At 40.6% G+C, this 22,554-nt stretch overlaps 1 protein-coding gene across 1 annotated transcript; it reads right to left on the bottom strand.

Annotated features, from left to right (window-relative positions):
• Positions 1–3,691: 3,691 nt before the first annotated feature.
• Positions 3,692–8,185, bottom strand: RPS4X (ribosomal protein S4 X-linked). Its single transcript, XM_081276975.1, has 7 exons — positions 8,136–8,185; positions 7,080–7,157; positions 6,528–6,708; positions 5,963–6,060; positions 4,930–5,101; positions 4,393–4,550; positions 3,692–3,873 (listed from the first exon to the last, which is right to left on the bottom strand). Exons 1-7 carry the CDS (start codon positions 8,136–8,138, stop codon positions 3,772–3,774), a joined length of 792 nt encoding a protein of 263 aa, XP_081133101.1. The 5' UTR covers positions 8,139–8,185; the 3' UTR covers positions 3,692–3,771.
• Positions 8,186–22,554: the final 14,369 nt, after the last annotated feature.

Raw genomic sequence — 22,554 nt, 5'->3', positions numbered from 1 at the left:
CCAGTTATTCTGGAACCTGAGTCGAAGGGATATTTTTGACCCAAGGAATTCTAGACCAGCTTGGGCAACATAGCAATACTTCTGTCTCAAAAAAGAAACAGCAAGGAGGCCAGTGTGGCTGGAACAGATTGAGCCAGGACGAGTGGAAAGAGATGAGGCCAGAGACTAGATTGTGAAGGCCTCATAGGTCCTCATGACTTTTAATCTGAGTGAAAAAGATGGGAGCCATTTGTGGGCTGAGAGATTGTGATCTAACCTGACTTACACACTTTAAGCAGGATCTCTGGCTGCTGGGTTGAAACCAAAGGGGGTTATGAAATGGAAGCCAGGAGACAGTTATAGGCTTGTGCCATGTGTAGTCTAGAATGTAGGCAAGAGTTGGTGGTGGTTCTTAGCCATTCCACAATGCATACCTATATGAAAATATGTTGTATGCCATAAGTACATGCAATTTTGTCAATTAAGAAGAAAAAGAATTGTTGGTGAATAAGACCAGGATGGTATCAAAGAAAGAAGTTGTACAATACTATTTGGAAGAACGGCAGACACCATGCTATTTAGATGTTGTTTTGTAAATTTATTATGAAAAACTTCAAACATGCAGAGGTACAGAGTACTATAATCCCCCTGCACCCTTCACCCACTTTTGATATTATCAGTACATGGCTAGTCTTATTTCATCTATACCCACACCCACTTCCTCATCTACTAGATTTTATATATATATATATATATATTAATTTATTTTTTGACAGGCTAGGGCCTTACACATGCTAGGAAAATATTCTACCACTGAGCTATATCCTCAGCCCCTCAAGAGATTACTTGAAAACAAATGATAGCTTGCTATTTCTTCTGCAAATCCTTCAGAATGTACCTCTCAAAGAAAAGGATTCTTTAAAAATATATAGCCATAATATGATTTTTCTCACTAAAATGAATAATTATTTTAAAATATCAACAAATATGGACTCTGGACATATTTTGCAGGCAAAGCTGCCAGAATTTTCTCATAAAATTATATGTGGAGTCTAAGAAAATGAATCAAGGTTGTATCCAAAGCTTTTGACCTGAGAAACAAACAACTGGTAAAGTGGATTTGTCAGGGAAGACTATGGGTAGACTGACCAACATGGGACAGGGGACAGGAGTGAATATAGCTTTCTGTAGTTGATCTAGCAAAAATAAAACAGGATATCAGGCCTCAAAAAGTCAAAATGGGGGACTAGCCCAATGATATAATATGTTCCTAGCATGCGCAAGGCCCTGGGTTCAATTTGCAGCAACAAAAGAAAAAAAGTAAAAAAAAATCAAAATAGTTCTGTAAACTGTAAAATACTACATAAGTCCAAATGTTTGTATTGTTCTTATTCTTACTCAATGCTGTGCTGCCATACTGCTCTCTCACTGGGGTGTGAGGCCCAGTCTACTGGAGGTACAGGACATAAACCAAACCTCATAAAGTTCTGCTTGCTTCAGTCTGTTTCATCTCAGAACCATTTGTTTGCCTCCCTGCTGAGATGATCTTCAAGGTTCCCTCCAGGTCTCAGATTTTATGAATTGAATCGAAAGACAGAAACAAGCCATTTTGTTTGGAAGCCTGTAGTTTATTCTAATGATACAGACCCCATTACCTAAATCCATTAATACAACCTAGTATTAGAATGGAAATCATTCCCACATTGGGGCTAGTTGCTAATTAATAAAAAATTCCTGTCCTGGTTTAATAAATAAATAAAAAAAACCCAAACATTTAAAATGTCATTTAAAAGAAGTCTCCTGGTGATGTGGATTGCAGTCAAACACCAATTCTCCATTTTGTGTGAGATGTCCACTAATTAACATTCAGAAAATTACTGCATTTGTGCCTAGAATCAAATTTTTTTCATTACTTTTTTAAAAAAAAATTGAACTCAGAGAGCTTTACCACTGAGCTTTATCCCTGACCTTTTTTCAATTTTTCTTGAGTCAGGGTCTTGCTAAATTGAAGAAAAGGCTGGCCTTGGAGTTGCCATCCTCCTGTCTCGGCCTCCCAAATTGCTGGGATTACAGGTGAGTACCACCATACCTGGTTATCAAGAATCAATTTTGTGGCTTCTCATTTTTCTACATTTTTCCCCCCTCAAGCTACATCCTCAGCCTTTTTGAGACAGAATCTAAGTTGCTTAGAGCCTTGAACTTGCAATCCCCATCTCTTTCTCTCAGCCTCCTGAGTTGCGGGGATTACAGGTGTGCTATCATGCACTTTGGCTTCTTAGCCAAAATTCAATTTCTATCATCTGCTGAGTTGATGGTAAACTAGCTAGAAGCAAAGTGCTGCCAAGGTTGGTTGAGAGGGTAGCAGCAAAAGCCCACCAGCATTTGGGGACCAAGTACCCAGTTACTGGATGGAGTGTTACTAGCTTTCTAGTTCTCAACCTGATTGGTTTCTCAAGGGCAAAGATTACAACTGATGAGCTCTATAAGCAAGAGAACCAAGCTTAAGCAACACCTATGTGACAAGCCTTCCTTTGCTGCCCTATTATCCACCATTTGGCTGTACTGTTCCTGCAAATTCCTCCTTCTTTATGCAGAGGTCCTGGGGCTCCAGCCAACTATGCTTTGAAATCTGCAATGGGGAAGGCAGAGAAGTCTTATGGGGCCAAACCTGGACTTTTGAGACTGCTGGCACCTCCGTTAGCTGCTTATATTGCTGTTTTCTGGCAAAACTAAGTAGTTGGCTGGGTGATAGAGTGCTTGCCTAGCTACAAGTGCAAGGTCCTAGGTTCCATTCCCAGTGGATTCCCCCCACAAAATGTATGATGGGGATCCTGACTCTTAAAGCCAGCTCATAGCCCAGAGAGGTGTTCAGGGGGTACACTGTTTCAAGCTACAGTGCTTCAGGCCTCCCATCTGTTGCTGGACCATAGGCCTGGGAAACAAAACACACAGCTAAGTCAAATTATGTGCATGCATGAGTATATCACATTGAAACTCATTGTTCTGTGTAATTGTTAAAGATACAAAGTTAGTTTATATCTTATGCCTCAGATGACAACAATGTCTAAGATAGTATTCCAGGGCTGGGATGTGTACCCATGGCATTCATGAAACCCTGGGTTTGAGCCCCAGAATCAACACACAGAGAAATCCCTTCCCTTAAATCGGCCATGGTGGGATTTAGTAAGCTTTAGTCTGCAAATGCTCAAGGTGTTGAGATGGCAAGATACATCTATAGGGGAAGTGGCTCTTCAGTGGTTAAGCAACACTGGGTTCAATCTCCAGTACACACTCAAAAAAAGTTTGAGGCCAACCTTAGCACTGGGGATATAGCCCAAAGATAAAGCACTCCTAAGCCATCCCAATCCCTTTTCTGTGGTGCTGGGGATTAGAACCCAGGGTCTTGTGCATGCAAGGCAAGCATTCTACCATCTACTAACTGAACTATACCCCGCCCCAGTCCCATCAGCCTTTTAAAAAAATTTTGTTGTTGATGGACTTTATAGAGAGCCCATTAGTTACATAAGGTTCTCGACTTTCTTGGCACACCTACTTGCTGCCCCCTTAAATTTGGTGGTCTTTAAGGCACAAGAAGTTTCAGATCAGAGACTGCCTTAACTGAAAATTCAGTCATTTTTAATGTTATAAAGTAAAATAGCTAGTTGTAAAAACACATACATACAAATGAAAAAAATAACACAAAAGCCAAAAATCAATTCATCCTGCTATATTTTCTTTAATTAAGTACAAAGACCTCTACTCTCTAGGCATATCACCTATAGACCATTTATTTCACCCACTGCTCTGTTTGGCAGCCAGTCTCTTGTCTCTCTCTTCAGCAATGGTGAGTCGGATTCCTTTTCCTCGGGGAAGAGAAATCCATGGTTTGTTGCCCTGGTTTGGGAGAGAAAAAAAAAAAAAATCAAAACATCCATCTTATTTAATGGAACTGAAGCCTGTTGGTGAAGGCACTGGCCATCAGCTAGGCAGTCTTAAGACTCAGAGATGCTAGTTTATCAGAAATTCCCACTGCTTTCTTGGGTTGGTAAGTCATCTGTTCAATATGCTGCCCACGCATACAGATGTGGATAACCCCCCTTCACAATGAATATCTCAAAACTTATTACACATAGTAGACAATATTTAAGTCAAAGCAGTACCTAAAACTCATCACTAATTTCCAAGGAGACAACAGCTACAAATAAATTTAAAGACATAAGTTATATTCATTTCATTATGGCACCAGGTCACTACTCAAAGTGATCAGTTTCCCCTTCATGGTTCTGTGACACTGAAAAAGCCTAGGTTTGACCAAGGCCTGCCAGGAAGGAGCCCAGCCAGGCATTGCTAGTCCAGCAATATCTACATTTACATTTCCATGGAGGCTGGAAGAGAAGGATAATCTAGACTTACTTTGCCAATAACAAAAATGTTGGAGAGCCGGGTGGCAAAGCTGTTGCCATTGGCATCTTTCACATGAACCACATCAAAAGAGCCAGGATGTCTCTCTCTGTTGGTAATCACACCGATTCTTCCCAAGTTAGCACCTCCGGTCACCATACACAAGTTACCTAGTTAGGGACAAGTAAGACACTGTGTAAACTCGTTCTCTTACTAATACCAGGGTGGTTCACTTTATTGTCAAGATTTCCTGCCCAACCCTCCCACAGGGGACTTTTGGAAGCACCCAGCACAGGCCTGAGAAGGTCTTTTATAAAAGATCTTGCCTCAGCCACTCCAAATATTCTCAAAAGTAAAGATACTATAAAAATGGGAGTCATGGTAGTATAAGCTGTAACCCCAGCAGCCTGGGAGGCCAAGATAGAAGGATTGTTGGGGCCAGGGGCAGATGGCTAAAAAACCCAGCAATCAAATGCTCAATTGAACTTAGAATTGGGGGGGGGGGGGGACCTTATACCTAGCCTTCAAAGATGCCCAGAGGATGCTTACCAGTGTCAAACTTGATGAAGTCAGTAATCTTGCCAGTCTCCAAATCAATCTGAATGGTATCATTCACCTTGATTAGGGGATCAGGGTATCGAATGGTTCGAGCATCATGAGTCACCAGATGAGGGATTCCTTTTGTGCCCACAAATATCTTTCTCACTTTGCACAACTTGTACTAGAAATGCAAAAGAGTTAGCCATATTTAGTTCAGCTCACATATACTATGTTCCAGGGGGGATGAAATTGTTCTTTCCAAGTCACTGTCATGGAAATGCAATTAGTAGCCCAAAGCCAACAATCCTACACAGGGCCTACAGCAGAATAACTGTGGGTCTGACTTTTCTATCTTCCTTTCATGAAAGTATGATGCACACTGCTCCTAACATTTATCTTCCTCTTATCAATGCCATCACCTCCATGTAAAAGCCCAAGACACTGAAGGGCCCTGCATCTTTCCAAACAAGGACATTAAAATTAAAGAGTGGGCTATGGCTCAGCGGTAGAGCATCTGCCCCCCCCACACACGTGAGGCACTGGGTTTGTTCCTTAGCACCACATAAAAATAAAGATAGAAACATATATTCTAAAAAAGAAAAAATTAAAAGAGTTGGTCCAATGTCTAACACCATTGATCTCCTCTGATATAAACCCTACTCTTTTCCTCAAGCTCTTCAAGTCTTCTGGGTCCCGGGAATAATTCTTTCCAACTCACCCTGATCTCTCCTAAACTCATGTCTTTCTTAATGGCTCCCTCTATACCACAACTGAGTTTTGCTTCACAAACAGCAACTGCATCACCAATTCATCTAATCAACAAATATTCCACAAAGCATTTCAATTTTGTTCACTCTGACATCCTGCAGATAACAAGGCATCATTCAATTAAATTAACTTTCATTCATAGCCAATAATCTAAGAAGCCCTGACTACTGGAGAAAACTGAATTAAATAATCAAGGACTATCAGTCTCCACCACCACCTTCCTCTCCCCCAAAGTAAAGCTAGAATGAAGACCCAGTCTGCTGCCAATAATTACCTTGGCCTCCTCAGGTGTAATGCGATGAACAGCAAAACGACCCTTGGTGTCATAGATCAGACGGAAATTCTCTCCAGTCTTATCAATGCTGATGACATCTGATACCAAAGAGTGACAAAGGTTACTATTGTGACCCCCCCCAGCCCCACACAGAGCAACCACAATTCCAGAAAAGACAAAACCAGGCTGGGGACATAGCTTTGATAGAGTGCTTGACTAGCATGCATGAGACCCTGGTTTTGTTCTTCATACCAGAAAAACAACAAAACAAAAAAACTGTTTTTTTTTTTTAATGATCCTAGGTAAAATTCAAAGCAAAATAAAATTTGGTTTTGAGAAGCAATTCATCATTTGCTGCCCCAGAGTATTTATTTTATATAAGAATTTCCAGGGTGTAGCCCATTTTCTACTTTCTCTGGTATAACTGTTAGGCAAGCCAAACTTCTCCCAATTCCCAGGCATATCATCACAGGAAACCAGAAAAGCCCACTGCTATTCCTACCAACTGCCATGTAGAAGAGGGAGATTAATCAAAAGGGTCTGCTAATAAAGGCCTCCTGCTTACCCATAAAACCGGCAGGGTAGGTTATATCGGTTCGGACTTTCCCATCAATCTTGATGAAACGCTGCATGCAAATCTTTTTTACTTCATCTCCTGTCAGGGCATACTTAAGTCTGTTCCTTAGAAAAATGATGAGAGGAAGACATTCTCTCAGCTTGTGGGGACCAGTGGATGGACGAGGAGCCTGTAAAATTGAAAACAGTAATTTTAGAATAGTCACTTAGGATTCACTCAAATCTACCTCTGGTCCTGAAATCCATTAAGGAAACACGAAATTGTCATTGTTCCCCAACTTTGTTACTTACACAGGAGGTACTTAAAGCTTACAAAACTATTTTGCAGCATTTTCTCCTTAAAGGACCAGGGCCACCAATAATTAACATTTAAGACCTGAGTCCATTTAAGTGTATTGTGTGGCACATGGAACAAACGAGGCAAGAATGTGTTGAGTGAAGGGGTGCAAGTAAATAGGTTAGGGCCTTCAACAGCATAGCCCAACACAAAGAGAGAGGTATAACTAGTATGCCCCTTAAGATACAATGTGAGGATACTTACAAACACACCAGTCAATTTATCCAGCATCCAATGCTTTGGAGCTGCCACCCGCTTCAGATGCTTCTTGGGACCACGAGCCTGAAGGAAAGTTTTAAATTGCAATGCCGTTAACTGATTTCAGGTTTTTCAACAGATTATAAAACCTAATGTGTAACTTCTTTCAAAGAACTGACTTTCAAGTCCCTCTTCAGCAGAATGTGGGCAATATTAAAAACACAGGGATGATTAACAATGAAGAAAGGCACACATGGCATGCACATCAAAATACCATAAGCTGCAACCAGCTTTCTCACTGTACAGGAAACATTTATTGATTACTATTTTTCAGAATGGTACCCGTTACTTTCATGTTGCTACTTTAAAAGCATGCCTGCTTACGAAGATTAGGTTCTACTGGGTGAAATGGCCAGATTTGAACTTCAAGGCACACTGCCAGACACAACAAAAATGGCCCAGAATGCCATCTGTGCTTCTGTCAAACAATGAAGTTTTCACGTATAATCATCTGTTTAAGTGTCCTGTGCAAGAGTAACTTGACCTCTGCATGACCACGTGTGCTAGTCCTTTGCAAACTAAAGCCAAGAGCTGATACTTTCACTTTAAAAAAGAGAAGGAAGCCTTTTTGATGCTCTATACTGATGCTTACCGGCCACACGACGTAACGTCAGGCCATGCCAAAAGGACAAGGACGAAAGAAACCCTTCTCCACCAGGCAGACACCGGGCCCACTAGCCCCGGGCTCGCCGTCGGTGCTCCCAGTCCACCCCCATGTCAGGCCCAGGAGGAAAGCTGCTTCTCCCGGGGTTGGAAGATCGTGTCTGGGAAAGAGGCCCAGGCCTTCCCGCCGGCAGCACCAGATGCCCCCCCCCAACCCTGCCTTGGGCTGCCGTTCGCGTTCGCCCTCGCCCTGGATCCAGCCCCAGCCAACCCAAGAGGCTGTGCTCCCTTCGCCTCAGCTGGGCCATCCTCTGCAGGAGTTCCAAAGACCCGGGCAACCCTGGCCTCGGGAGGATGGAGGCCGATTCGTCCCAAGAGCTCGCAAAATCCCTGCCTTACCATGGCTGCTCTAGGCACGGAAAGAGGCCCGCCTTCTTCCGGTGCGCGAAGAAATTGGGGTCGGAGGCTGCGCGCGCCGGAGCCTCGAACGCTCCGCCCAACGCAAAACTTTCCTGGCGTGCCAGAACTCTTTTGCCACCTGGTGGTGGGAGGTCAGAGGTTCCAAGCATGGGAACGACCGCCGAAGGAGCGTCCTGCCTGAGAGCAATTTTGGCCCTCCCCCACCACCGCCCGGTCCTGCCCTTCCTCTTCCCACGTGTGCCGAGCTTCTCAGGTGGGCGTGGTTCTGCGCTGAGTCGTGGGAATTTAGACATGAATGGGACAAGATCCTTGCCTTCAAGAAGAGTGCAAAGTGTGACTGGTGTAAATCCCACTTACAGATGATTATATAATCAATAGAATACATTTTAATAAATAGAATATTTTAATAAATATTTAATAGTATTTCTTTTTGGTTCTGTGGATTAAACCCAGGGGCGCATAACCACCGAGCCACATCCCCAGTCCGTTTTTATTTACTTCTTTGTTTGTTTGTTTATTTATTTATTTAAATTTGAGGCAGGGTCTCGCTAAGTTGTTCAGGACCTCGCTAAATTAGTGAGGCTGACTTTGAAATGGCAATCCTCCCTCAGTTTCCCGAGGGGCTGGGATGAACAGCGTGCACCACTGTGCACAGCTAAGCTATTTCTTAAACATATTTTGTGTCATCTTCCAAATTCCCTCCTGCCAGTCCATACTAAGAGTCTGGAAGAACCAACAACATTTTTTTCCCCTCTTCTTTGCAGACTGCAGAGGGGATGGGCTGCACCCCTGAACCTATTAGTCTTCCTCTCTCTATCCCTCTCTCCCTGACACCATTCCAGGTTCTGATAAGAAAGTTCTTTACTTCTTTGAGATCACCTTTTTTTTTTTTTTTTTAGAAATGAGGGACCCTTGTCATAGAGTGTCAGGGAAGAGAGGGGAGGTTAGAGGTCATCTGGTCACATAAATAAAGTATAGATCTGGTCATGCTATTTCTCTATTTTTAAGCTGCCTTTGGTCCTCCATTTTCTGCTCTGAGTGAGTAGGTCCAAAGCTGCACTTGGACCCCAAGGCCCTCTTAGCCAATCACTTGTGGCCTTCTTGGAGTGGGCACCCTCTGCTCATACCAAACCTCAAACTCCATCCACTCCAAGCTATTATTATTCTGAGGAAGAAAAAAAAAAAAGACATGCCGCCCCACCCCACTCCAGCCAGCAGGCATGTGCATGTGAAAACACACACACACACACACACACACACACACACACTTTTCTTTTGATGCCCTGGCTATGTTGCTCAGTCTGGTCTCAAACTCCTGGACCCAAATGTTCCTCCTGCCTCAGTCTCCAGAGTAGCTGGAACTATAGGCACTTAACACCAAGTCTGGCTTATACATTTATTATTATTGTCATTATTATTTGATACTGGGGATTGAACTCAGAGGCACCTGACCAATGAACCACATCCCCAATCCTATTTTGTATTTTATTTAGAGGCAGGGTCTCAATGAATTGCTTAGCACCTGGCTTTTGCTGAGACTGACTCAACTTTTGATCCTCCTGCCTCAACTTTTGATCCTCCTGCCTCAGCCTCCCAAGCCACTGGGATTACAGGTATGTGCCATTACACCCAGCTATACATTTATTTTTAATTGACATATAGGGTGCAGCATGGGGTGCAGCATGACATTTCAATGCATATATATATATATATATATATATATATATATATATATATATATAAATGTGTAATGATCAGATCAGAGTAATTGACATATCTATTACCTCAGACCTATTTCATTTCTTTGTGTTTAGAACATTCAGAAATCCTTTCTACTAGATATTTTGATATATTCAATTAATTGGTTTTAATCATAGTTATTCAACTGTGCTATGGAACATTAGAAACTATTCCAACTACCCAACTGCACCCCTGAACCTATAAGTCTTTCCTCTCTTCATCCCTCCCTCCCTGACACCCTTCCCAGGTTCTGATAACTACTATTATGTTCTTTACTTCTTTGAGATCACCTTTTTTAGAAACTAGGTCTTTCAAAAATGTGAACCCTGGGACTAGCTCAGCAGTAGAGCACTCGCCTAGCATGTGCAAGGCCCTGGGTTCAATCCTCAGCACCACATAAAAATAAAATAAAGTTATTTTGTCCAACTACAACTAAAAAATATATATATTTTTTAAAAAAACACTGTGAACCCCACAATTCCTCAACTTTGCACCGCCATGAACAGCCCAATCCCCTTCCTGTCACCACCCAATCCTATTCCTCAGGCTTAGAGATACATGCAGCTCTGATCTCTCAGGCTTAGAGATGCACGCAGCTCAAATCTTTCAGATTTTGTGAGCTTCTAGTCCCTTTAGGGAGAGTAAATCCCTCAACTCCCTTCCCCAGAGCTCTCTGATCAAACTGTTCAAAGTGTGGCAGCACTTAGTGCTTTGGGTAGCAATGACTGATTGACTTGTCTGTCCTCCACTAGACTGAGTATTTCCAGGATAGAGCCTGTCCTAAGTCATCTGAGCAGACCCTTTGCTACTTAACAGAGAAGTTGTCACTATGTCTAGCACTTATTAAATATTTGTTGAATGAATAAATTGAGTAAACATCCCATTCATCATGCCAAGTCCTACTATACTATCCTTGAGAGCATGCAGTTGTGCCTGAATTCCTCACACCATGGGATCAAGGTCCTTATTCAAGAGGTTCCATTTTACAGGTCCCTGTCTAGACCTTCCTATTTATCCCTTAAGCAGTCTGGCGGTGGGGGAAGAGGAGGAGGAGGAGGAATTGTTAGACAGTATTAACTAGGATGGCAGGAAATCCTGTTTAAACCTAGATCAGGCTGGGCATAGGGGCACAGGGCGCACACCTGTAATCCCGGGGCTCAGGAGGCTGAGGCAGGAGGATCACAGGTTCAAAGCCAGTTTCAGCAATTTAGCGAGGCCCTAAGAAACTCAGTGAGACCCGTCTCTCAATAAAATACAAAAAAGGGCTGGAGATGTGGCTCGGTGGTTAAGTGCCTCTGGGTTCAATCCTCAGTATCCCTGCCCCCCCCAAAAAAAACTAGTTCATGATCCATAATAAAGCATGTTATAAATTGGAGGTGGAGATTAGAGAAAGGGTGAAGGGGATGAGACAATGGAGGGTTGGTTCTATGGTTTTCAGTCTGGAGGCACTGGGAAGATAATAGATGGTGGTGCAGGTAACAGAAATGAGAGAGGAATTGATTAGGGAATGAGAGATGACCATGGGATTGCCATCTAGGGAGGACAGGAAAAATGAGTGGTTAAAGCTGCACATCTCAATCCAGATCACACGGTTCTTTAGGGGAGGTCTGTGTGTGCAGATAGGGGCTGGGATCTTACTGCCCAGGTCATTGGTTTGTTTGTTTTTACTCCACAACTTGGCAAAGGACTTGAGGGAATCAAAGCATATTTTTCTGTAGTTTTTCTCTCTCAATTTGTATTTATGCATAAATGACATTATAGCAACAATAAAGGGAATTGGGAAAGCACTAAGTAAATTGCAAACCATACCTCCCCAAACACCCTAAATACATCATCTGTATTCATTTGTTCTTGCTCCTGTTCTCATTCTGACCGGTTTGTGTGTATGCATACTTTTACATAATTTTAGTCCTAGCGTACAGACCATTTTGTATTCTGCTTTTATTATATTAGAAGCACTTTCCGAGTCACTACATAATCTTCATAATTATTATTTTAGCAGCTGCATTGTATTCCCCTAAGTGGATGTCCCATAATTTAAAAAAAAAAAGTTCTCTATTGTTGGACTTTTAAGTTTCCTGTGCTTTTTCTTTTATTAGGAGTGTTGCTACGTTGAACAACTTCCTTTCTGTAGCTTTTTCCTTAGGTTGGGTGATTTTTTTTAGAGTAAATCCACTCCTTCAACCAACATTTATTGAGTGCTTACTCTGTGTCAAGCTTTGTATTATGAACTGGGAAGGCAGAGATGACTAAGATCTAGTTCTGGCTTTCAAGGAACTCACATTACAATGGGAGAAGCAGGCCAGGAGATGGGAGGGGAAACTAGGAAAAACTCATCAGAGACAAGAAGCAGGTTGAGCTGCTAAATCTTAATCCCAGCAGCTCTGGAGGCTGAGGCAGGAGGATCCTGAGTTCAAAGCCAATCTCAGCAATTTGGCGAAGCACTAAGCAACTCAGTGAGACCCTGTCTCTAAATAAAATACAAAATAGGGCTGGGGATGTGGTTCAGTGATCGAGTGCCCCTGAGTTCAGTCCCTGGTACCCCCCCCCAAAAAAAGGGCTGCTAAATCTTAAGAATCTTGAATTTCAGCCCGTATACATTGAGGAGTCATTAAAATACTTTAAGGGGGACAGAATTAGCTTTATACTTTAGGAAGATAGCTGACCCGACCCTGTAGGATTGTTTGAAGGAAGTAATTGGCTTGGAGGAGATGGGCCAGTGCTATTTATATAAAGTAAGAAACTGGAGTGTGACAGCCACATCTGTGACTGTGGGAGTTGGGAGGAGGGGGCAGATTCAAAAGACATTGCAGATGGAGTATTGGCAGGATCTGACTGGGAAATGATGAATGAGCAGGGGTGAGGGGCAAGGAGTTAACTAGGGTGACTGCCAGGTTTTTGGTTTGGAGACTCCTTGGTGCATTCACTGGAACCAGGAGAAGACAGAGGAGCCTGTGTGGGGCTGAGGAAGGGGGAATGTCATCCTGGAGATATCTTATAGACATACTCCTGAATTTAGGTGTGTCATTTGGGCTGGAGGTTTGGATTCAGGAGAATTGGAGCTTCTATGGTCAGTTTATGGGAGTGACTAGCAATAACCATTAATAAGGGAGCTCTGTGAGGCTGGGAGTATAACTCAGTGGTAGAGTGCTTGCCTAGCACATGCAAAACCCTGTGTTCCATCCCCAGCACTGAAAAAAGAAAAAAGAAGCACTATGAAGACTTTTCTAGTTGCATATGTGTATTGCCAAGCACCTTTCTCAGAGGTTTTTTTTTTTTTTTTTTTTTGGTGGGGAGCGTGGATACTGAGAATTGAACTCAGGGGCCCTCTACCCCTGAGCTACATCCCCAACCTGTTTTTAGTTTTTCTTTTGAGACCAGGTCTCACTATGTTGCTGAGGCTGGCCATGTCATCCTCCTGCCTCATCCTCCTGAGTCCCTGGGATTACATGTGAGCGCCACTGCACTCAGTTTATTAGAAGATCTTTGCAACTTTTCAACATTCGTGTATACTCCTGCTGGTCTGGTCATTGCTTATTTTAACTTTTGTTAACGTAATTTGTTTTAATTTTCACTAAAAAAACCTTCCAGTGAGATTGAACTTTTTTCCATATGCTTGTTTATTCATTTCATTTTCTCTCGGGTTTTAATCTTTGGGGGATATGTTTTTTGAACTGATTTGCAACAGCACTTTATAAAATACAGAAGTTAATCCTTTGCCACATTTGAGGCAGATATTCTCACCAATTGGTTATTATCTTTTTGGTTATATTTTTCAGTGTTTCAAGATTTCATATAGCCAAATCTGTTGATCTTTTGTCTTGTAATTTCTTCTTGTCGCTTCCAAGCTTAGGAAGCTACTATCAGTTAGAAGATCTACTAGATACTCAATTGTGTTTAATAACATATATTTATTTCTTTATCAACTTGGAGTTGATAACGTTAAATAGAATAAGTAGATAAGTAGAAAAAAATTCTGTTTTTTCCAGAAAAGTTAGCTCATCAATTTTCTCAGTACAATGTATTGAATGATCTTTCTCTCCTCTGTTCTTTTGTAAAAACTGCTTTAGAATATAATAAATGTAATCATATGCTGAGTGTTATGGCACACACCTATAATCCTAGCAACTCAGAAGGCTGAGACAGGAGGATCATGAGTTCAAAGCCTGCCTCAGCAACTTAGTGAGGTCCTAAGCAACTTAGTGAGACCCTGTCTCTAAATATCAAAAGGGCTGGGAATGTGGCTCACTGGTTAAGTGCCCCTTGGTTCAATCCCCAGTATCCTCCCCCAAATATGTAATCGTATAGTACATAGTTCTATTCTGTAAGTGTGGGTATGGGAGATGACTTTATGTTGAGGAGACATATGTCCCCAGGATCCTGTGCCACGTTACCATGAGTGAGGAATGCCTCTGAATAATACATGGCAATGAGACATACCATGGGTGAGCAGTCCAAAGCCCCCATGCCTCATTACCTCATTCTTTTTTGAAACTGGGGATGGAACCCAGGGTCTTGTGCATCTAACCATGTGCTCCACCACTGAGCTGCACCTCCATCCCAGTCCTCATTTGATATTTCCTGATCAATTTACTGTCAGCAATCAATGAACCAACAGTTTATTCTTCCATATCTCACATTGCTGGGAGACAGTGAGGCAGAATGCAAAATGTAGTTTGAATTTGGTTTTGTGTGACCTTGAGCAAGTTAGCTCATTGTATCAGCAGTTTCCACCTCCATGGATTCAACTAACCATGAGTTGAAAATATCTGAGAAAAAATAGCATCTGAACTAAATGTGTATGGACCTTTTCTTTCTAATTATTCCTTAAACAATGCAGTATAACAACTATTTGCATCATATTAGGTATTAGAAATAATGTAGAGATGACTTAAAGTATATGGAAGGGTGTACATATGCTATATACAAATATGCCATTTTATATAAGGGACTTTTACATTGTCAGATTTTGGTATCCATGTGTGGGGTCCTGGAATCAGTCCCCAACAGATACCAGGGATCACTATACTTACTACTATTTTTGTGAGGATAAGAGATAATTTATCAAATGCATAGTATATAGTAGTGGCTCAATAAATGAATTAGTGCTGCAATTTCCTCTCAACCACTTCTGGTTACTTCTTTCTTTTTTCTTCTTATTTTTTGTACCAGGGATTGAACACAGGGGAGCTTAACCACTGAGCCACATCCCCAGATTCCCCCCTTTTTAAAAATATTTTTTAAGTTGTAAATGGTTACAATACCTTTTATTTATGTGGTGCCAGGGATTGAACCCAGTGCCTCATGCATGCTAGGCAAGTGCTCTACCACTGAGCCATAATCCTGGCCCCCTCAAGCCCTTTTAAAATATTTTATTCGAGACAGGGTCTTGCTGAGTTTCTTAGGGCCTCACTAAATTGCTGAGGCTAGGTTTGAACTTGAGATCCTCCTGCCTAAGCTTTCTGAGTCGCTGGGATTACAGGCGTGCACCACTGCATCTGACTTTTTTTTTTTCTTTTTAGTACTGGGGATTGAACCCAGGGGGGCTTTATCACTGAGCTACACCCCCAGACCATTTTTGTTGTTGTTGTTGTTGTTGTTACCGGAGATTGAACTCAGGGTCACTCAACCACTGAGCCACATCCCCAGCCCTATTTTGTTTAGAGACAGGGTCTCACTGAGTTGCTTAGCGCCTTGCCATTGCTGAGGCTGGCTTTGAACTCACTATCTTCCTGCTTCAGCCTCTGGAACTGCTGAGATTACAGGCTTGTACCACTGTGCCTGGCCCCAGACCTTTTTATTATTATAATTATTATTATTAATTATTTTGAGACAGGATCTTGCTAAGTTGCTTAGGACCTTGCTAAATTGCTGAGGTTGGCCTCAAACTTGCAATCTTCTTGCCTCAGTCTTGATAGATTCTGGGATTACAGATTTGCACCACCATGCATGGCTCTGGTTACTCCTTTCTTAAACTTATTATTTTTTAAAAAATATTCATTTCTTGGTGTTGATGGACACAATGCCTTTATTTTATGTGGTGCTGAGGATTGAACCTGGGTCCCACCCATGCTAGGCGCGTACTGAGCCACAATCCCAGCCCTTAAACTTATTTTTAAAAAACCTTTACTGAAGAATACTTGTTGTACAATAAATGGTACATATGATTTGACAGTTCAGTCCTAGGGATTGAATCCAGGGCCTCGCGAGTGTTAGACAAACACTCTACTGTTGAACTATTACACAGCCCTTTTATGTATGTGTGTGTGTGTGTGTGTGTGTGTGTGTGTCTGTCTGTGTGTAGTAGTTGAGATTAAACCCAAGGGTGCTCTACCACTGAGCTATATCCTCACCTCTTTTACTTTTTATTTTGAGACAGGATCTTGCTAGGTTGCTGATCTGGACTTGATCTTGTGATCTTCTGTCTCAGCCTCCTGAGTAGCTGGGATTATAGGCAAGTGCCATTTGTGCTGGCCTATAATTATCAAGCAATTGTCAGATTTGACAGTGTATACTCCTTGGGAATTTAGTGTTTTTTTTTTCTTCTTTCTGGTACTGGAGATTGAACCCAGGGGTGCTTTAGCACTAGGCCACATTCCCAGCCCTTTGAAAACATTTTGAGTCAGATTCTCTCTAAATTGCTGAGGCTGGCCTTGAACTTGTGATTTTCTTGCATCAGCCTCCCAGTGTGTGCCACCATACCCAACACTCAACATTTTTTCCATGTGCTTTTTTTTTTTAAAAAAAAATCCCTATGTGTTTTCTTTGGTGAAATAGCTGTTCAAATGTTTTGCCCATTTTTCAAAATTGAGCTATTTATTTTCTTATTATTTCATTTGAGAGTTCTTTATATATATATTCTGGATATAAATCCTTTATCACATATGTCATTTGCAAAATTTTTTTCCAAGTCTGTGATCTGTCTTTTCATTTATTTTAACAGTGCCTTTCATAAAGCAGAAATAATTATGATGAAGTCCAATTCATCAATTATTTTCTTGTGTGGATTGTTATTTTTGTATTGTTTCTAAGAAATCTTTGTGTAATCTGAGGATGCCAAGATTTTATCATAATTACTTCTAGAAATTTAATAAATTTAGATTTTACATGTAGGTCTATGATCCATTTTTGTGTTAACTTTTTATATATAATGCAAGGTATTGCTTATAGATAATAAGTTTTCCAGAACCATTTATTGAAAAGATCACTTATTGCAATCTTCTTGCCTCAGTGGTCATCAATTATTTTTTTGTGTGGATTGTTATTTTTGTATTGTTTCTAAGAAATCTTTGAATATGGTAGTGGAGATTGAACCCAGTTTCCTTCTGGCCACTTCTAGCTAATATCTCTCTCTCACCCCTTCATCTTTTCCCTCCTTCCATTCTTTCTTTCCAGTTGTGGATCTCATAATGGATGTGTTATGGTCTCACTAGGCAAGCACTCTACTCTTGAGCTGCATCTCTGGGTCTAATGCTTTCAAATTAAATTAAAAAATCAGGGGACTGGGGCTGTGGTTCAGTGGTAGAGCGCTTGTCTCATAAGCATGAGGCACTGGGTTCAATCCTCAGCACCACATAAAAATAAATAAAATAAAGATATTGTGTTCAACTAAAAAAAAAAAATATATATATATATATATATATATATATATATATATATATATATATATATATATATATATATAAACAGGACAGGTTTGGCAGCCTAAGCCTGTAGTCCCAGCTACTTGGAGACTGGGGGAAGAGGATCACTTGAACATAGGAGTCCCAAACTAGCCTGGGCAATACAGCAAGATCCTGTCTTAAAAAAGAAAAGAATCTGGGTATGGTGGCAAATGCCTGTAATCCCAGCAGCTCTGAAGGCTGAGATAGGAGGATGATGAGTTCAAAACCAGCCTCAGTAATGGTGAGGTGCTCAGCAACTCAGTGAGACTCTGTCTCTAAACAAAATACAAAATAGGGCTGGGGATGTGGCTCAGGGTTGAGTGTCCCTGAGTTCAATCCCCAGCCCCCCCCCCACCACAAAAAGGAAACCCTACAATTTCTTTTAATCACAGATGAATATATTCTTATAAAATATAAAATCATTTTTTACTGTCATAGCCAATTGTGCTTCCCCCTACACTTTCTATCAGTTAACAACTTTAACATTTTTTAGATGAACCCTTCCAGATTTTCTTGTAGGCATGCATATATTCACATATATCCACATATACAGTAATATATGATACTATATATTTTAATCTGAAACTAGGTTTTTATTTCATAACTGCACTCCTTAGGGATCTTTCCACACCAGAAAGTAGAGATCTACTTCATTATGCTTTTTTTTTTCCTTTCCTTTTCTTTTTTGTACCAGGGATTGAGCCCAGGGGTGCTTAACCACTTAGCTACATCCCCAGCCCTTTTTAATGTTTGTTTTAGAGACAGGGTCTTTCTGAGTTGCTTAGGGCCTCACTAAGTAGCTGAGTTTGGGTTTGAACTCATAATCCTCCTGCCTCAGCCTCCTGAGTTACTGGGATTATAGGAATGTGCCACTGCACTCGGCTTTCATTCTGTCTCATAGTATTCCATAGCACCACTATACCTTATTGGTTTTGTTATCTCCTTAAAGATGGATATTTAGCTTGTTTCTATTTTTTCTACTGTTATGAACAATTCTGAGCATCCCTGAACCTGTGCTTGGTGTATATGTGTAAGTGTTTTTCTAGGTAGATACTGAGCAATAGAATTTATGAGATAAATACATTATATCACATATTGCTGAGTGCTGTGATAAACACTTAACATATATTCATTCATTTAATCCTCATGATAGCCCCATATTTTTATCCTTCTTTACAGATAAAGAAACCAAGGCGCAGTGAGGTTAAGCAGCTTGTCAAAGGTCACAAAGCTAGGCAATAGCAGGGTTGGTATTTGAACCCATATAGTCAAGGTCTAGAGTTCAGGAATAGGGTATAGGCATTTGTGATTTTAAAAGACCTGCCAAGTCAGATGTGGTGATGCATACCTGTAAGTCCCAGCACTGAAAAGGCTGAGGCAGGAGGACCACAGATTCAAGGCTAACCTGATCAACCTGTCTTGGATAATAAGTTAAGTAAATAAGTAAAAGACCTCTCAAATTGACCTCCAAAGAGACCACATAAATTGCACTCTTACTAGCAATATGTGGGCACTCATTTCCCTTCATCCTTACAAACACCTAAACTTTTAAGAATAGCACTTTTTTTTGGTGATAATCACTAACATTTTGTAACAACAGCACTAATAAGTTTTGAGCACTTGTGACATTCTAGCCCTGTGCTAGCACTCTGTATGCTTTGTCTTTTTCACCTCACTTTGCTTTGCTTTTCCTCATAGAACAATCTGCTGATATATTTTAATTTGTGTGTTTGTTTATTGTTCATCCTCCCTGCTAGAATCTCAGCTCTATGAGAGCAAAGGTTTGGTCTGTCTATCACTGCTGTCCTTCACTAAATGTTTGTTGCCTGGCCAGCTGAATAAATGAATAAAATACGTGAGAAAATCAAGGCTCAGAGAGATTTAACAACTCATTCATGCTATTGTGTGGTGGCTCTTAGTTTAGAAGCCTATTGAGTTTTAGGGCTTGTCTGTGCTAACAGTTTAGACTCCTGTAATCTGTTTTTCATTTCTATAATTATGCTATTTCACGGATGTTATATAAATGCAATCATACAATATGTCTCCTTTAGAGATTTGGCTGTTTTTCATTTAGCATAGTTTCCTTGATGCTCATCCAAGTTGTTCATTCCTTTTTATTGCTGAATACTATTCTATAGTATAGATGTACCACTGTTTGTTAAACCCATAGAAGGATTTTCTGGGTGGTTTCCAGTTTGGGGACTTTAGGAATTAAGATCCTAAGAACATTTGTGTACTGGTTTTTGTGTGGACATAAGCTTTCATTTCTCTGAGGTCAATATCCAAGATTGTAATTGCTGGGTTGCAAATGTATGCTTAATTTTATCAACATCTGCCATGTTTTATGCCACAGTGGCTGTTCCATTTTACATTTCCACCAGCGATATATTGATCCAGTTTCTCCACATCCTTGTTTGCATCTGACGTTGTCACTATGTTTTTTTTTTTTTTTTGGTATATCTTTGTTTTTATTTCTCTTTTTTTTTCTTTATTTTTTTTATTGGTTGTTCACAACATTACAAAGCTCTTGACATATCATATTTCATACATTAGATTGAAGTGGGTTATGAACCCCCAATTTTACCCCAAATGCAGATTGCAGAATCATGTTGGTTACACATCCACAATTTCACATAATGCCCTATTAGTAACTGTTGTATTCTGATACCTTTCCTATCCTCTACTGTCCCCCCTCCCCTTCCCTCCCATCTTCTCTCTCTACCCCATCTACTGTAATTCATTTCTCTCCTTGTTTATTTTCCCATTCCCCTCACAACCTCTTATATGTAATTTTGTATAGCAATGAGGGTCTCCCTCCATTTCCATGCAATTTCCCTTTTCTCTCCCTTCCCCTCCCACCTCATGTCTCTGTTTAAAGTTATTCTTTTCTTCCTGCTCTTCCTCCCTACTCTGTTCATAGTTGCTCTCATTATATCAAAGAAGACATTTGGTATTTGTTTTTTAGGGATTGGCTAGCTTCACTAAGCATAATCTGCTCTAGTGCCATCCATTTCCCTGCAAATTCCATGATTTTGTCATTTTTTATTGCTGCATAGTACTCCATTGTGTATAGATGCCACATTTTTTTTATCCATTCATCTATTGAAGGGCATCTGGGTTGGTTCCACAGTCTAGCTATTGTGAATTGTGCTGCTATGAACATCGATGTGGCAGTATCCCTGTAGCATGCTCTTTTAAGGTCTTCAGGGAATAGTCCAAGAAGGGCAATAGCAGGGTCAAATGGTGGTTCCATTCCCAGCTTTCCCAGGAATCTCCAAACTGCTTTCCAAATTGGCCGCACCAATTTGCAGTCCCACCAGCAATGTACAAGTGTACCCTTTTCTCCACATCCTCGCCAGCACTTGTGGTTGTTTGACTTCATAATGGCTGCCAATCTTACTGGAGTGAGATGGTATCTTAGGGTGGTTTTGATTTGCATTTCTCTGACTGCTAGAGATGGTGAGCATTTTTTCATGTACTTGTTGATTGATTGTATATCCTCTTCTGAGAAGTGTCTGTTTAGGTCCTTGGCCCATTTGTTGATTGGGTTATTTGTTATCTTATTGTCTAATTTTTTGAGTTCTCTGTATACTCTGGATATTAGGGCTCTATCTGAAGTGTGAGGAGTAAAAATTTGTTCCCAGGATGTAGGCTCCCTATTTACCTCTCTTATTGTTTCTCTTGCTGAGAAAAAACTTTTTAGTTTAAGTAAGTCCCATTTGTTGATTCTTGTTATTAACTCTTGTGCTATGGGTGTCCTATTAAGGAATTTGGAGCCTGACCCCACAATATGTAGATCGTAGCCAACTTTTTCTTCTATCAGACGCAGAGTCTCTGATTTGATATCAAGCTCCTTGATCCATTTTGAGTTAACTTTTGTGCATGGCGAGAGAAAGGGATTCAGTTTCATTTTGTTGCATATGGATTTCCAGTTTTCCCAACACCATTTGTTGAAGATGCTATCCTTCCTCCATTGCATGCTTTTAGCCCCTTTATCAAATATAAGATAGTTGTAACTTTTTGGATTAGTCTCTGTGTCCTCTATTCTATACCATTGGTCCACCTGCCTGTTTTGGTACCAGTACCATGCTGTTTTTGTCACTATTGCTCTGTAATATAGTTTGAAATCTGGTATCGCTATACCGTCTGATTCACACTTCCTGTTTAGAATTGCTTTTGCTATTCTGGGTCTTTTATTTTTCCATATGAATTTCATGATTGCTTTCTCTATTTCTACAAGAAATGCCGTTGGGATTTTGATTGGCATTGCATTAAACCTATAGAGAACTTTTGGTAATATCACCATTTTGATGATGTTAGTTCTGCCTATCCATGAACAGGGTATATTTTTCCATTTTCTAAGATCTTCTTCTACTTCTCTCTTTAGGGTTCTGTAGTTTTCATTGTATAAATCTTTCACCTCTTTTGTTAGGTTGATTCCCAAGTATTTTATTTTTTTTTTGAGGATATTGTGAATGGAGTGTTTTTCCTCATTTCCGTTTCAGAAGTTTTGTCGCTGATATACAGAAATGCCTTTGATTTATGCGTGTTGATTTTATATCCTGCCACTTTGCTGAATTCATTTATTAGTTCTAGTAGTTTCTTTGTAGACCCTTTTGGGTCTTCTAGGTATAGAATCATGTCATCTGCAAATAGTGATAATTTAAGTTCTTCGTTTCCTAGTTTTATGCCTTTAATTTCTTTCGTCTGTCTAATTGCTCTGGCCAGTGTTTCGAGAACTATATTGAATAGAAGTGGTGATAGAGGGCATCCCTGTCTTGTTCCAGATTTTAGAGGGAATGCCTTTAACTTTTGTCCATTCAGAATGATGCTAGCCTGAGGCTTAGCATAGATAGCTTTTACAATGTCAAGGTAAGTTCCTGTTATCCCTGGTTTTTCTAATGTTTTGAACATAAAGGGATGCTGTACTTTGTCGAATGCTTTCTCTGCATCTATCGAGATGATCATATGGTTCTTATCTTTAAGTCTATTGA

This window comes from Spermophilus citellus (genome assembly GCF_964194105.1).
Source record: "Spermophilus citellus genome assembly, chromosome: X".
NCBI classification, from domain to species: domain Eukaryota; kingdom Metazoa; phylum Chordata; class Mammalia; order Rodentia; family Sciuridae; genus Spermophilus; species Spermophilus citellus.
The sequence above is the reverse complement of the archived record's forward strand: the minus strand, read 5'-3'. Positions and strand labels throughout refer to the sequence as shown.